General features: G+C 44.6%; 1 protein-coding gene across 2 annotated transcripts in view; it reads right to left on the reverse strand.

The window, feature by feature from the left end:
- The window catches only part of ODF2 (outer dense fiber of sperm tails 2), a 61,198-nt gene extending 48,982 nt beyond the window's left edge, over nt 1-12,216 (reverse strand). The window contains exons 1-3 of one of the 2 annotated variants that reach the window (XM_061604020.1): nt 11,945-12,216; nt 9,064-9,145; nt 4,521-4,646 (exon numbers count right to left, since the gene is read on the reverse strand). In XM_061604020.1, coding sequence (XP_061460004.1) covers nt 4,521-4,646; nt 9,064-9,145; nt 11,945-12,195 — 459 coding nt within the window. In that variant the 5' untranslated portion in view covers nt 12,196-12,216. Of the gene's footprint in view, nt 1-4,520; nt 4,647-6,998; nt 7,161-9,063; nt 9,147-11,944 lie in introns of those variants that run through there. The other variant, XM_061604021.1, reaches the window with a different exon arrangement.
- Between the last annotated feature and the right edge of the window lie 2,302 nt (nt 12,217-14,518).

Below are 14,518 nucleotides of genomic sequence, written 5' to 3' on the forward strand. Positions count from 1 at the left end.
TTATCAATGGCTATGCTGTGTCTCCAGAGTAGGAGGCAATATGCTTCCAATACTAGTTGCTGGGAACGACAGGAGGGGAGAGTTGCTCTTACACGCAGGTCCTGCTTGTGGGCTTCCCAGAAGCATCTGGTTGGCCACTGTGCGAACAAGATGCTGGACTAGATGGTCCACTGGCCTGAACCAGCAGGCTCTTCTGATGTTCTTAGGGTTGTACCCAACATTAGCCCTTCTCAGAACAGACACATTGAAATTAATGGGCCCAAGTTAGTCATGTACGTTAATTTCCGTGAGTCTACTCTGAGCACGATTACAAGTTTCACATATATTATGCCAATAATCCACACAATAGTTCTGTGAGCAAGGTCAGTATTATAAACTGCACGCACTGAGCCTCTGACACAAGATAAGGCTATCCAGCAAGTTCCCAGTGACAGGGGAATTTCAACCATTTATAATCTATCAAAGGAGGATAACACTGAAGTTCAGGAGCAGGGAACCTTTGGCCCTCCAGATGTTGCTGAACCCCACACCTCTTGAAGATTATTATTTATTATTATTATTATTAAATTTTATTTATACTCCGCCTTTCGGCCAAAGGCCCTCAGGGCGGCTTACAAAGAAAAATAAACACAGGAATAAAAATACAATAAAAGCAATACAATTTACGAAGATTAAATTAAATATCAAATATTATAATAACAAATAAAATTAAATAAATAACAAATAACATTGTCATTATCGGTACCGCCAAGAAAGAGGTGGTGGTGTTAGTGGGGGTGGCAGCTCCCGAGAGGCAGAAGGGCAACAGGCATTTGTTACAGCGAAGCTGTACACAAGGCAACCGCTAAAATGAACTGATAGTTCCAGCAACGCACCATGGCAGCTGCTACAAATCAGAGTAGCAGAATTCATTTTAATTGCTGTGATTACTACACCCAGCTTAAAATGGACAGCACTCTCCTCCCCACCTGCCACAAGACCATAATTTATTAGCACGATGGGCTGTATTCAATGCTAGTCCTGCTCAGAGTATGCCCAGTGAAACTAATGAACATGACTAACTTAGGCCCAATTCATTTCAGTGGGGCTACTCTGAATAAAACTTAGTTGGATACAACTCACTGGGCCTTATAAAATGTAAGAACTCTGCTGGGTCAGGCCAAGGGTTCATCTAGCCCAGGTTCACGCAGCAGCCAACCTGATGCCAGTGGGAAGAAAGTCCACAAAAGCAGGGCAGGAAGAGAATGACTCTCTTCTCCTGCTGCTCCACAGCAAGTCATGTTCAGAGATCTGCCGACTGTGAACAGGGATATTAGCTATTGTGTCTAATAGCCGCTGACAGACAGATCCTCAGTGAATTTGTCTACTGCTTTTTTAGCAAGGACACTGGTTGCTCCCAGACTGTGGAATGCTCTCCTCTCAGAGATGTGCCTAGCCCCATTGCTACTAACCTTTAGACACCAGGTGAAGTTGTTTCTGTTTGCTCTCAATTGTTCATCTTCTGCTTGGATGGATATGTTGTGTCCTTTTATGTTATTGCAGGATGAGCAACTTTAGTTTTTATGTTCTTTCGTCTTCTAATGTATTTTGAATTTGATATTCTATTCTTTTTAACAATTGTGCTTTGAGATTTTTTTGTAGCAAGTGACAATTTAATAACAACAACAAAAGTGTCATGTCATCCATTCCCTCAGGGCGGTATCCAAGAAGAGATCAGAAGCAGGTTTCAGACTCACAAGTCAGACTCCCATTTCCAAAGTCAAAAGGGAAAGGCTGAACTGGGAGGTTGCTGCACTCAAATATTGTGCAAGTGTACAGATTGCAGACTGAGTGCAGAACTGGATTGCTGCCAATATTGTGGTGACTGTAAGATGGATTCGTTATACAAAGGAGGGTGTGGCCAAACCACTTCATTTAGAACTAACTAGAAGTTGCATTATGCATGGGAAAAGCCCTCCAGAAATCTCTCTTTTAAACTGCCTGAGGACCTAACCTCTCTGACCTTTTTGTAAAATGTGGACTGGAATTGCTCTACGCTCTGGTGAACTGAAACACATAAGACATGAACTGGAATCCCTTCACGTCACAGTGATTACCATTTGTTGCTGCTAAATCCACTTCCTTCTGGCTTGGTTTTTTCCCTACCCTGGTAAAAGAATAGCGGTGATTCCATGCATCATGTGGCTGACAATTAAGGGTTTATATTTCAGGCTGTTGTAGAATCCTCTTATTAAATACAATATCCTCACTGGTGAGGCAGGTGAACTCTGTGGATGCTCATGCCACTTATTTCCAAGGTTCACAGCTTTTAAATCATGACTCCCTGCTCGAGTTAAACCTCTTAGGCTGCATCATGCTTTACCTGGGTAAAATATTGCCTGCATATTTTCCTTCTAACTAAGCCAATTGGCAAGAGCTTCATCTTTTTCATCTTAAAACAAAAAAGGCCACTAGAACAATCTGGAGAAGATTCCTCCTTTCTGCTACAGGCTCATTGTGTATGGTATTGGGTACATTGCTCTGGTATACTTTCAGTCAAAGGGACAGAGAACTAGCCATGATTTACAGCAGAAAAAACAGTACTTCAGTTGCACTTTAAAGGCTAGCACAATGTATTATTGCACAGGCTTTTATGGATTACCAAGAATGATGCACCTGATGAAGTGGACTCTAGTCCAAGAAAGCTTACACCATAATAAATTTGCACTTACAGTGCCAGCACTGTTCGTTGTTGTTTTGCCAAAATTACACAATGATCTACGTTTTACAGGACTGCTGTGAAGATAAAAAGACTATAAAACACCTTGCCAAACTTAAAATGCTGTTACAAAAAGTAGGAAGGTGCAGGGGATGGCTTAGATGAAAACTCAGTGTGCAGAGCCTATATTTAGTATGGGAGCATGGATTGCACCCTGCCTGCACACCCCACCCAGATAAGCCTATCCCAGCTGACAGCCACACATATCAAGTCCAATATTTATAGGCCTGAATATCTTGGTTGTGCCCAGATTTTTCTGGGTTTTTTTTTTAAGGTTGGTGTATTTTCATAATTCCAAACCTGGACATGGACACACACCCTTCAAAACCAGGGACAGGCAGGCGGGAGAGAAAGTTTTTATTTTATTATTATTATTATTATTATTATTATATCAGTATTACATTTTTATCCATTCCACCTTTCCTCCAAGGAGCAAAAGGTGGCATTCATTTCCCCTATGTCATCCTCACAATAACCCTGCGAGGTAGCTTAGGCTGAGACACAGTAATCGGCCCAAGGTCACACAGCACGTTTCTTGGCTAAGCAGCTATTTTGACCCTGGTCTCCCAGGTCCCGGGGTCCACAATATCCCTCAACCTTGTTCCACGTTTTGGAAAGAATATGTAGAAGTGAATAAGCTGGGGGCAGGGAATGATCTTTTCCTCACAGGTCTGGGAGTTTATGGGGGATCTTTCTTACAATCCTGTGTGTGGCACCTTTATCTTGTTTATTACATTTACACCCCACCTTTCTTTCACCATAGAACCCGAAGTGGCATGCATGTGGTTTCCAGGAGGTCTTTCATCCAGGCAGTGACCAGACCCAGATCCGCTTAGCTTCAAGCAAGACCTCATGTGCCTTCAGAGCAGAGCCTGGGAGCAAGACTAACCAATTCAGGCTGCAATCCTGTACATACTTATCAGGGGGCAATTCCCATAAAATTGAGTGGAGCTTCTTTTTGAGTTATGTCCAGCAGTTGTGGCATGAACCCACACTAGAAACTGACAGCAAGCAGTCCTTTTAAATCAAAGTCAGACAGGTTTCAGTTTAGATTGGGGCTAAGTATTTGTATAACTGCAATGCTTAACTTTTGCAAGGGGAGACAATGTAGAGAAAACCTCAACAACTTGGCCATGCCTCCATGACCTCATTAGTCACACTTCTGTGACCACCAGGCCCAGTGGTCACCAGTCACCGCTTCTTGCATTTCAGATGCTCCTTGCTTTGTCCTGAACTACAGACCTAAACCCCTAAATTGTCACACAGTAAAAAGACAATGGAACCACCTTTAAATCCAAACTTTCAACCAAAAGAAGTGGACCAACTGGTTTAGTTCAAATGTTCTATTCAGCCAATAACACACCTTGTGCTTGTACCAATACACAGGGGAAGTTACTCCCCATTTATTTATTTTACTTGTTAATATGCAAAACAAAAAAGTAACACTTCAAAAAAAAAACAAGTGTTTTTTAAAAAGCCACAGTCAACTCCCAAGCTCTTCCTGGGTGCAATCCTGAGGGTGGACACAAGCAGCTTATGAACATAGGAAGACAGATTTACCCACGCACATAAGAAGCTGTCTTATATAGAGACACAGTATTGTCTAACAAGCTCTCTAAGATTTCAGCCAGGAAGACTTCCCAGTCTTCCCTGGAGAATGAACCTGGGACCTTCTGCACACATGGTGTGCTTTCTCACATTGAGCTTTAGCTTCTGAAAAGGCCCATTTATCCAGCTGCAAAGGAAACAATAGCTGGCCTACCTCCCACTTGTATGATGACTCTCTGCAAGATGTTTTTCCCGGGGGCATCCAGGGGACTTTGGTTTTTACTCGGACACTGCGGCGCACATTCACGGTATCCCCTTTCATTTTCTGCTTGTGCTTTTGCTGGTGGGTGGTGGGGAGCAGGCAGAGAGAGAGAAAAAGAACATACTGCTTTAGCTACCCAAAACACTTGCCAAGATTACTTCCACCTCAAATACAATGCCCCACAAAATCATGTCAACAAACAGTACCACGGAAAAGGCTTCACATTCTACATCACAGTGCAGTCTCAGCAACCTCGCTCAGGAAAAAGAAATATAGGTACCGCATAGCTAGGAGAGTATGGGAGCCCCTGAAAGCAGCTTTATTCTGTGTCAGTCAGGATCATTATGACATCACCTATACCTCTTGGTCTCTTATGATGCAAGGCAGGCCTTAGTTACCCTGTGAAGATTAGATCTAGTAGGTGGGAAGAAAGATTTAGGCCACAGCTGCAGCAGAGAATCGACTGCAAACCGGCAACATGTGGCCAATCTCAAGACCACCTACTAGAGGACTTACCAGGGGCCTGAAGCTGCGAATTGGGTAGGCTGCCATACATCTTTGAGACTATTGTGAGCTTTAATACTTAGAAGCCTCAGGCCAAAACCCACATGGGCAGACAGTTGAACAGAAGATGAGACACACCACACTCCTTTTCTTAATATTCTAACAGAAAGATGTTAAGTTGTAAAGGTGTTCCATATGATTAGACACAATCCTGCTGGGGCCTGCCACAGTTGCATGTGTAGCAAAATGCTAGCTTTTGCAGTAAAAACAAAAGACTCAGCAACATTCAGTTGTTCACGCCCTGGTAACTTCTAGATTGGATTACTGTAATGCACTCTACGTAGGGCTGCCCTTGAAGACAGTTCGGAAACTTCAGCTGGTGCAAAACACGGCAGCCAGGCTATTGACGAGGACCAATCGGTCTGCGCATATAACACCTGTCCTGGCCCGTTTGCACTGGCTACCTATTGGTTTCCGAGCCAGATTCAAGGTGCTGGTTTTGACCTATAAAGCCTTACACGGTGTGGGACCACAGTACCTTGTGGAACGCCTCTCCCGCTATGAACCTACCTGTTCACTTCGTTCAGTATCTAAGGCCCTCCTCCGGGTACCATCTCACCAGGATGCCCGGAGGATTGTTACCAGATCTAGGGCCTTTTCTGTGGTGGCCCCCGAACTGTGGAACAGCCTACCGGAGGAGATACGCCTGGCGCCTACGGTGCTTTCTTTTAGGCGCCAGGTTAAGACCTGGCTGTACTCCCAGGCTTTTTAATGTTTTTAATGTTAATGTTTATGTCTACGCTTTATTTTAATATTGTTGTTGATATATGTGATTGATTTTATTATAATATTGTATTTTTAATCTGTTTTGTACACCGCCCAGAGAGCTACTAGCTATGGGCGGTCTAAAAATGAAACAAACAAATAAATAAATAAATAAAAACATGCTCTTGGAATATGCCAAGAATGAAAGGAGCATTAGAAGCAACTCTAAGTCATTTTGTCAGCTGTGTTAATTATTTGATTGACTGGTTGGTAGTTGCCTCTTAAACTCTAGTCTGTAACAGTTTTAAGACATACAATTTTCACTCTCCGCAGGAAAATTTGTAGGTCCCACAATTACTGCTGATTCGGCATAACGAAGACATTGGGTGCATTTGTACATCATGGTAAACCGTAAGCCGTGGTTTACCAAACATGCACCCACTGCACTCCTCCCAGCCAGCACTGGGGAGGAGCAAACCAATAGCTCAGTATTAGCTGAACCATTTGTTTTGCTCTCAGTAAACCTCGATAAGCCAAGGTTTGTTCTTAGCTTACCAATCAACAGCAAAACCAACCACAATCCCTGGCTTGGATATAATGCTCAACCAGGGAACACTGTTTGCTTCTTTCAGGCACCAGCAGGGTCAGGAGCAAAACAGGCCAAATTGGCGAGTTCACAGTAAACCGTCACCACCCTGAAGTTTTGCGAGAGGGTACAATATAAAAACTTTTATAAATAAAAAATGAACACCACTTTGGTTTCCCATGACATGCGAACTGGCCCACTACGTTAATTTCAACATGGGTTGAGAAATCCACAAACACACCACAATGACATTTTGCTGTCTCCTCCAATTTTTTCCTTAATGTATAAAACTGAAAATAAAAACCTGCATTTATGGAAGGAAGCACTAAATGAAATGAGTGTGTTATCAAGAAGACAAGGCACCCATGAACACAAGCCAGGTTAGTAAAAAAATGTGCGTCGTCTATATCAAGGCATAACGGCAAGATCTGCAACGAAGAGCAAACTGTTTTAACCTGCGACTCTTTTATCAACACCTCACGTGGCAGGAGGCGAGCTGGAGTTTCCACTGGTGCTTCTGGGGGCTTGTGTTTTCATGGCAGTGCCCCTACAAACGCCCAGCTGCACACTCATACCTGGGATTTTGCAGGTGGTGGCGTTTTCTGACCCTTTTTAATATGGACATGGACAGGGGTATTTTCATCCACATGGACATGCAAAGGGGGAGTTGTGGAGCGGCTCTTCATACTTCTTCTCCGACAAGCGGGAAAGGGCATTCAATAGAATGGGAAAAGGACCTGTGAATAAGTAAACTGAAAATAACAACCGTTCCTCGTGCCCAAGTCAAAAAAGGACCTGTAGCAATCTTGGGGGGGGGGCATGCAACTGCTTCAAACCCCAATCAAGGGCCACTTCTCCAAACAAAGGGGTTTTCTTTACTTGTCATATTTATTAAAATCACCCAATCATGTAGATCACTGGGCAATTGCCAAAGGAATTTAAAACAAGTTTGAAAAGACAAAACACACACATATTTGAAATATACATACTGTATTTGAAATATTGTTTAACGCTCCAGAAAAGTTAGTGAGCTGTTGAAAATTAGCACATCAGGAAGACAGGCTTGCAGTGCAATCCAATGCACGTTTACTCAAAAGAGAGCCCCAGTGTGTTCAAGGGGGGCTTACTCCAGGGTACGTGTGCACTGAACTTTTTGCAACACACTAGCTTCCCATGTACTGGCCTTTTGTTATTAATATATAAGGAAGCATTCAAATATGATTCCTCCGTCAGGAGAGCTAATAAGCCATGAAAGACTATCCAGTGTTCTTCAATCTTGGGCTCCCAGATGTTGCTGGACTACAACTCCCATCATCCCCACTCAGCTTAGCCAATGGTTAGGGGTGATGGGAGTTGTAGTCCAACAACATCTAGGGACCCAAGGTTGAAGAACACCGGACTATACCACATGCTAGCTGTGCACATTTTAACCAACTCTAATGTAGATCACCATTCAGGTTTCCTTTCAACAGCAGCACCACCTGAAATAATTTCCAGCTGTAAGGTAGCTTTAATTTCTGACATTGTTTCTTTGTTCAGTCAATGACAGTGTAAGTAAATTAGGGGCTCTTGCAGACAGAGACTGCATTTGGATGCCACACCAAACTACAGTTTTAGCATGGTAAGAACAAGCTGCAGTAAGTCTCAGGCTTGCACACTCCTCCCTGCCCTCTTCTCCTTATGTGCAAAAGCAAGGAGGAGTATGGAAGCTTTGACTTTTTTTATGCTGTCCACAGTTTAGCACAGCGTTTCCCAACTAGTGAGCCACCAGATGTTGTTGGACCACAATTCCCATCTTTTCTGACCATTGGCAATGCTGGCTGAGGCTGATGGGAGTTGTGGTCCAACAACATCTGGTGGCCCACTAATTGGGAAAGGCTGGTTTAGCAGGTCATCTACACTGTGGTTAATGTTTACCTATTGTTTGCTTAAACAAGCCAAGCCCATGGTTTGGAATTGGCTTATTTTAAACAAGCCATAGTTAACATTAGCCACTATTTGGACAACATGACAAGCTGTGATGAAGCAAATATGGAACTGAAAGCTTCCAAACTCATACTCACTAGAGGAAGGCGATGGAGCATGCAAGTCTGAGGCTTACTGTGACTCATTCATGCTAAAGTTATGGCTTAGCATCGCATCCAAACCAGATCATTGTCTCTAAAAGGCATACCATGATTATGGGCAAAGTACTTTCACAAGATTTTGAGAATACACTAACCAAGCCACGGTACATACTCCAGCACACCCCCATTTTAAAACACTCTGGAATACAGATATTGCTCTAGAAACCCTTATTTTGCTAGGTTAACCTAAAACATTTTATTTCTACTTTGACTACATACTCAGTACAGAGAACTCATGCAATAAACCTTCCCACACAGGAACATTTTTCACGTCTGAAATCCTTTTTGCATCCTGACATAGCTGCCATTTTGCTCAAGTTCAAGAAATGTAAATGCTTCTCCCGGTTTCCATTTGTTCTGGTAACATCTGCAGTGACCATCTATGAACACATATAGCCCAGGATACCTGCTCTCCCTCCTGCCCCCATGACATGGCGACAACACCCTTTTAGAAGGCAGAAATATAACTAGTGCACGAGGAAAGAGGCTTATGCTAAGTGGTACAATTACATACAGATAGAAGGAGCGTCTCAGATCCTGGTAATGCGCTTTTTTGAGTTGTGACAATTACTCCACTCCTGAAAGACGGGGAAAACCTAGAAGAGTGTGAAGGAAGTCATCAATTAAAAAATATAACAAGGATTCTTGCTTCCAATAGACAGCCATAGCAGGGACTCAACATTCATACCATTATCTGCACAAAACCATGCTTCTTGCAAGCTAGCCAGCTAGGTAGGAGCTTCCAGCCCAAAGAGTTATCTTTGGCTAGTAGCCAAGTCTGCTTTGGGTACTGAGGACTACCCTAGGCTTATCCGCAGAGGCTCTCCAGATGCTGTTGGACTACAACTCCCATTTTCACTAACCCGGGGCTAAAGTGTTGGGGGTCCAACATCTGGAGGGCCAGAAGTTCCCCATCCCTAGGTAACCAACTTATGTGTCAGTCTTTGCCGACCTGCTGGCCTCCAGATGTATTTGACTACAGCTCCCATTGTCACTAACCACTGGCCATGCTGACCAGCACTAATGGGAGTTGTGGTCCAAAACACCTGGAGGCCATCAGGTCAGCGAAAGCAGGCACACACCAATGCCTCTACTGATATTCCTACACTCCCCTAGTCATTGCATTCAGTACACTTGCACTGCAAGCTTCTCATCTTACATTGCGGGATCATCACCATCAATAACTTTTCCCTGTACTTACCCTCTACTTAAAGAACCGCCACCCAGGGCTAGCTGGTGCAATTCCAAACCCCACCAAGCCTCAAGTTCATTTCACACAAAATGCATCCCACCTGCTTCCCTCACTTCTCTATGCCCTACAATGTCCACATCTACTAGACACCATGCATGGCCAAAGTCATGCTGTAATCAGGGAGCAGGACCAGGGTATTTTGAACGGCCACCTGCTCCTATAGCAACCCGCTCATTTTGTAAGTTCTTTGCTGGAGGCCCTTCTCAGAGTATCCCCACCTTTGGAGTCGAGGTAGGCAGCAACCAGAGATACAGTCTTCTCTGTGGTGGTGCCCCAGCTGGAGAACATTCTCCCTAGGGGAACCTTCCCAACCCCACACTCTCCAGGTATTTTGGACTACAGCACCCATCTTCCCCGATGATTGGCCATGCTGCTTGGGGGATGATGGCAGTTGTAGTTCAAAACATCTGGAGAACACCAGATTGGCAAAGGCTGTCCTAGCTTTTAGGAGCTGGCTCAAAATGCTTTCATTCTTCCAAATCTGAACTATGCGATTCTAGTGCCTGATGTTGCACCCAAGTTTTATACTCATTTAACCATGTTATTATTTTTTAGTGATGCTCCTTTTGCTTTCATCAAAGTTTTGTGCTTTTCTTGTTGCTTTTTCTTAACCGCCCTGGGCTCCTGCTGGAAGGGCGGGATATAAATCAAATAATAAATAAAATAAATAAATAAATAAATAAACTGCTGAAAGGCAGGAGAGAATGTAACACACAACTCCTCAAGATGTAGGACAGGTGTGGGGAGCCTTTGGCTCGTAAGACTGGCCAATGGCCAGGGATGATGGGAGTTGTAGTTCAGCAGCCTCTGGAGAACCATCAGGTTCTCCACACCTGACGTAGGACATTGGCTAAGTTATGGCACAACTCCCCCGTAAACCAATTAATTGATATACCCCACCCCAGGCGCCTTATCTGCCAGCTCAGGGGAGGAGCTTGATAGAATAAGGTAGCTGAGGTAATAGCAAAAGGCGAGGAGAAAGTAACCAGTCCCCCTTTGCACCCTCAGTCTGAGATTAGGGGAGCCCTGCTGTCACCGGTCAGGGTGTAGAGTCCAGTTACATCTGAGGACTTATGGGTGGAGCTGGATGATGATGAGAGTAGGGCAACAGCTGTCAAGCCATTCAGAAAGTAGCCTGGTCCCTCACCCTGAGATTTATTACTTCCCCAGAGAACTTGAGAAAGATAATGCCCCTGAAAATTCAAGTTAAACCAGATCCCAACCAGACCATACACAGCAACACTTTTTCACATAAAGCATACTAAAAGAAATAAAATTCACTGTCAAAAGGCTGGCACCAATAACTGTCTTTGATAACTCCCCCCTGCTTTTAATTATTATTTTTATTACATTTATTTCTACCCCACCTTTTGGCAAAAGACCCTCAAGGCAGCTTACAAAAAAAATAGGTACAAGCATAAAAATACATCAATGAAGGCAATACAATTTACAAAAATTAAATAACAAATATCATTATTAAAAAAAATAGCAATTGCAACATTATTGAAAAACAAAAATTAAGTTCTAGGAGAAGAATAGTCTAAAAAGACATGCAAGCCAACAAAACCTCTGTGTGCAGAGGTACTATAGCTCAAAATAGCAGAGATGCCATATACAGCGGATGTTGGGGATAAAATTTGGCTGTTGAACACCACCAACCCTCAACTAAACAGACCCTCCACACACAGAGGCACTCTACCTCTAGAATTTTGGGGCTGACCCAGCAATAGGCTTTCTCACATCACTACAAGATCAGAGAGGCATAATTTGTCCCTGAGCTTTCCAGCTGCTAGCCACACACACTCACACACATCTGAACAGACCTCCATCTACAGGGGCAGTCCATCTGTAGACTTTTGGGCCTGACCCAGCAAAAGGCCTTCTCACATTGCCTCAGGTATAAAGAGACATAATTTGGCCCTGAGCTTTCCAGCTACTAACCACTCACACACACATACCTAAAACAGACCCTCCATCTACAGGGGCAGTCTATCTGTGGACTTTGGAGCCTGACCCGGCAGAGGCCTTATCGCAGCTCCGTGCACGCAACGGAGCAAGACCTGCTCCTGAGGCTTCCAGCATCTCGCCCCTCCCTTGCCTCTCCCCACCGGCGGGGCTCCCGGCAGCCTCTCAGCCTCCTCACCATGGAGATCTCAAGCGGCCCCGGAGCCGCCGCCTCAGGACCTCCTCGAAGTTATGGATGAGGCCGCGGTAGCTGCACAGGCTGCGGCTGCTGCTGGCGCTGCCATGGAGACCTTGACGCCGGGGTGTCGGCGGCCGAGGCCAAACGCTCCCACCGCACTGGCACGGGCTGGCAGACGAACAGCTGCAGCTCCAAGACGCGCAGAGCGACTTCCGGCTCCGCCTCCTGCACGCCGCACGCCGCTCCCCCATTGGATGGTTCAAACCCCCCGCCGCCCTCGTGACCTTCCCGGATCGCCCGGCCGCCACAAGCGCTCTCCTTGGCGCGCGCGCGTGTGGCCCGCCCCTTCTAGCTCTCCCTCATCGCCCCGCCCCCTTTCACTAGGAGACGGGAGGCGTGGCGTCACAAGAGCCCCCGCTGCCAGCGCCTGTTGCTATGGGAACGGAGCAACCAGCAGCCTATAGGCCGCGAGGGGATGGGCCCTAAGATGTTCCTCGTGGTTTGTTGGACTCCAACTCCCATCAGCTCCAGCCGGCATGGCCAATACACAAGGATGATGGGAATTGGAGTCCAGCAATGTCTGGAGGTCTGCGGGTCCCTGTTTTAGGGCTAGGACAAAGGGGAGGCAGGGGAAGAGTGGAGTGGAGTGATTAGAATTAGAGTATCAGATTAAAATTGCTTGGGCCTGAATTCAAGTCCCTTGTGGGTCACCCGATGCCACTCACTCTCAATGCAGCGTACCTCAATGGGGCTTTGGTAAAGACAGGGCAGAGGCCGTCTCAGCGCTTCGAAAGACAGATGAATAAGGGTGCAGTCCAATACACTTATCTGGAAGTAAGTCCCATTGAACTCAATGGAGCTTACTTCTGAGTAGACATGTCAGTTGGACTGCAGCTTGGAGGCCAGGGGACACAGGTCCTTTTCACTCTCATCAGAAAAACAAATACGTTTTCCTCCTCCCTCCCAATGCCTTTTCCTTTTGTGCCATGTCTTTTAAACTGTAAACTTGGGAGAAGGTACTGTCTTATTACTGATGATTGTAAGCCACTCTGGAAGCCTTTTTCAGCTGAAGAGCAGTATAAAAATGCTTTAAACAATGAAGCAATACATCTTTAAAAACATTAAACATGCATTAAAAATAAAAAACATTAAAAATACATTTTAATGGGGCAGTATGTGACCAGGTGAGCTCTGTGTTTGCTCAGCCTGCTGTCTAGGTGCTCACTGCTGATGGGCAGCCTCAAATGTCCTTTCAGATTTTCCTTCTTTGGCTTCTCTCATCATCAAACCCCTTTTAATAGGGAACTATCCTCTGTAAATAGGGCACATGGCCATCCTATAGGCAACTAGTTTCTGAGTTCAATTCGAAGTGTGGACATTCATCTTTAAAGCTATAAGTGTTCTGGAACCAATGACTTGCTTATTCCACTCTAAGCCTATTCAGGCTTTGAAACCAGCTTTTGAGGCTTTGCTGCTGGAGTCCTCCCAAGGTGTTCAGGAAATGAGCACCAGGGACAGGGCCTTGTCCATGGCAGAATCACAGTCCTGGAACATCCTTCCAACAAAGATCCATCAGACCCCTCTGACAATACAACTCTTTCAACAGGTGTCTAATATATGATTCTGCTCTTGCCTCGATGTTAATCTTAAATCTTAATCCACTACCACCCATCATTGCATTTTCTGCTCCCCATTAGATTCCCCTTCTTCACCAAAAGAGAGGGACAAACAAATGTGGCATATTGATTGCAGAGTGAGACATGAAAGAAAGCCATCTTCAAATTGCCTATCAACCATAAAGCTTACTAGATGGCCTTGGAAAGACCATAGGAACCCAAGGAGAGCCCTGTAGCATCAGACCAAAAGCTCAGAGAGTCCAGCATCCTGTTCTCACAGTGGTCAACCAGATGTGTATGGGAAATTCATAAGTAAGAAAAAACATCCTCTTCTCCCAGGCATTTGGCTCCTAATTTTGGAGGGCTCTCAATGTTGTAGCCTCTTTTAGAAGGTGGATTCTTCCACCACTGTTACATTTATGTGTCTAACTTTGCTTTAAGTTTTTACATTGGTTTTAACATTTTGATTGACTGTAAGTCGCTTTGGGTTCACTTTTGTGAATAAAGCAACTAGCAAATTTATTAAATAAATAAACAGGACACAAGCAGAACAGAACTCTCTCCACTTGTGATTTCACCTCTGATACTGGAGGTAGAACTCAGCAATCATGGCTAGCAGTCATCTGACCAAATTTGTAGACCTCAACCACCAGGGCAGTTTGGGGCTGAAAATGAACACTTCCTTGTTTGGAGGAAAAGTAGAACCTAAACAATAAATGTTCCACACCCAATATGCAGTTACAGAGATGGAGGAAAAGAGAGAAACTTTAGAAATGAACTGAGGAAGTTCCGGGGAGGAGCATTCTCAAAAATTCATAAATGAGATTAGTAATACATTAGAACCTATTTAAGGGAGGATCTGGGAATATCCTAAGCCATCTATATTATATTCTCTGGTAGGAGATTACTTGCTGATAAACCGAGCAACAAAGCTAGGACATTCTTGTTCAAATATCTC

The sequence above is a fragment of the Rhineura floridana genome, chromosome 20 (genome assembly GCF_030035675.1).
Source record: "Rhineura floridana isolate rRhiFlo1 chromosome 20, rRhiFlo1.hap2, whole genome shotgun sequence".
Taxonomy (NCBI): domain Eukaryota; kingdom Metazoa; phylum Chordata; class Lepidosauria; order Squamata; family Rhineuridae; genus Rhineura; species Rhineura floridana.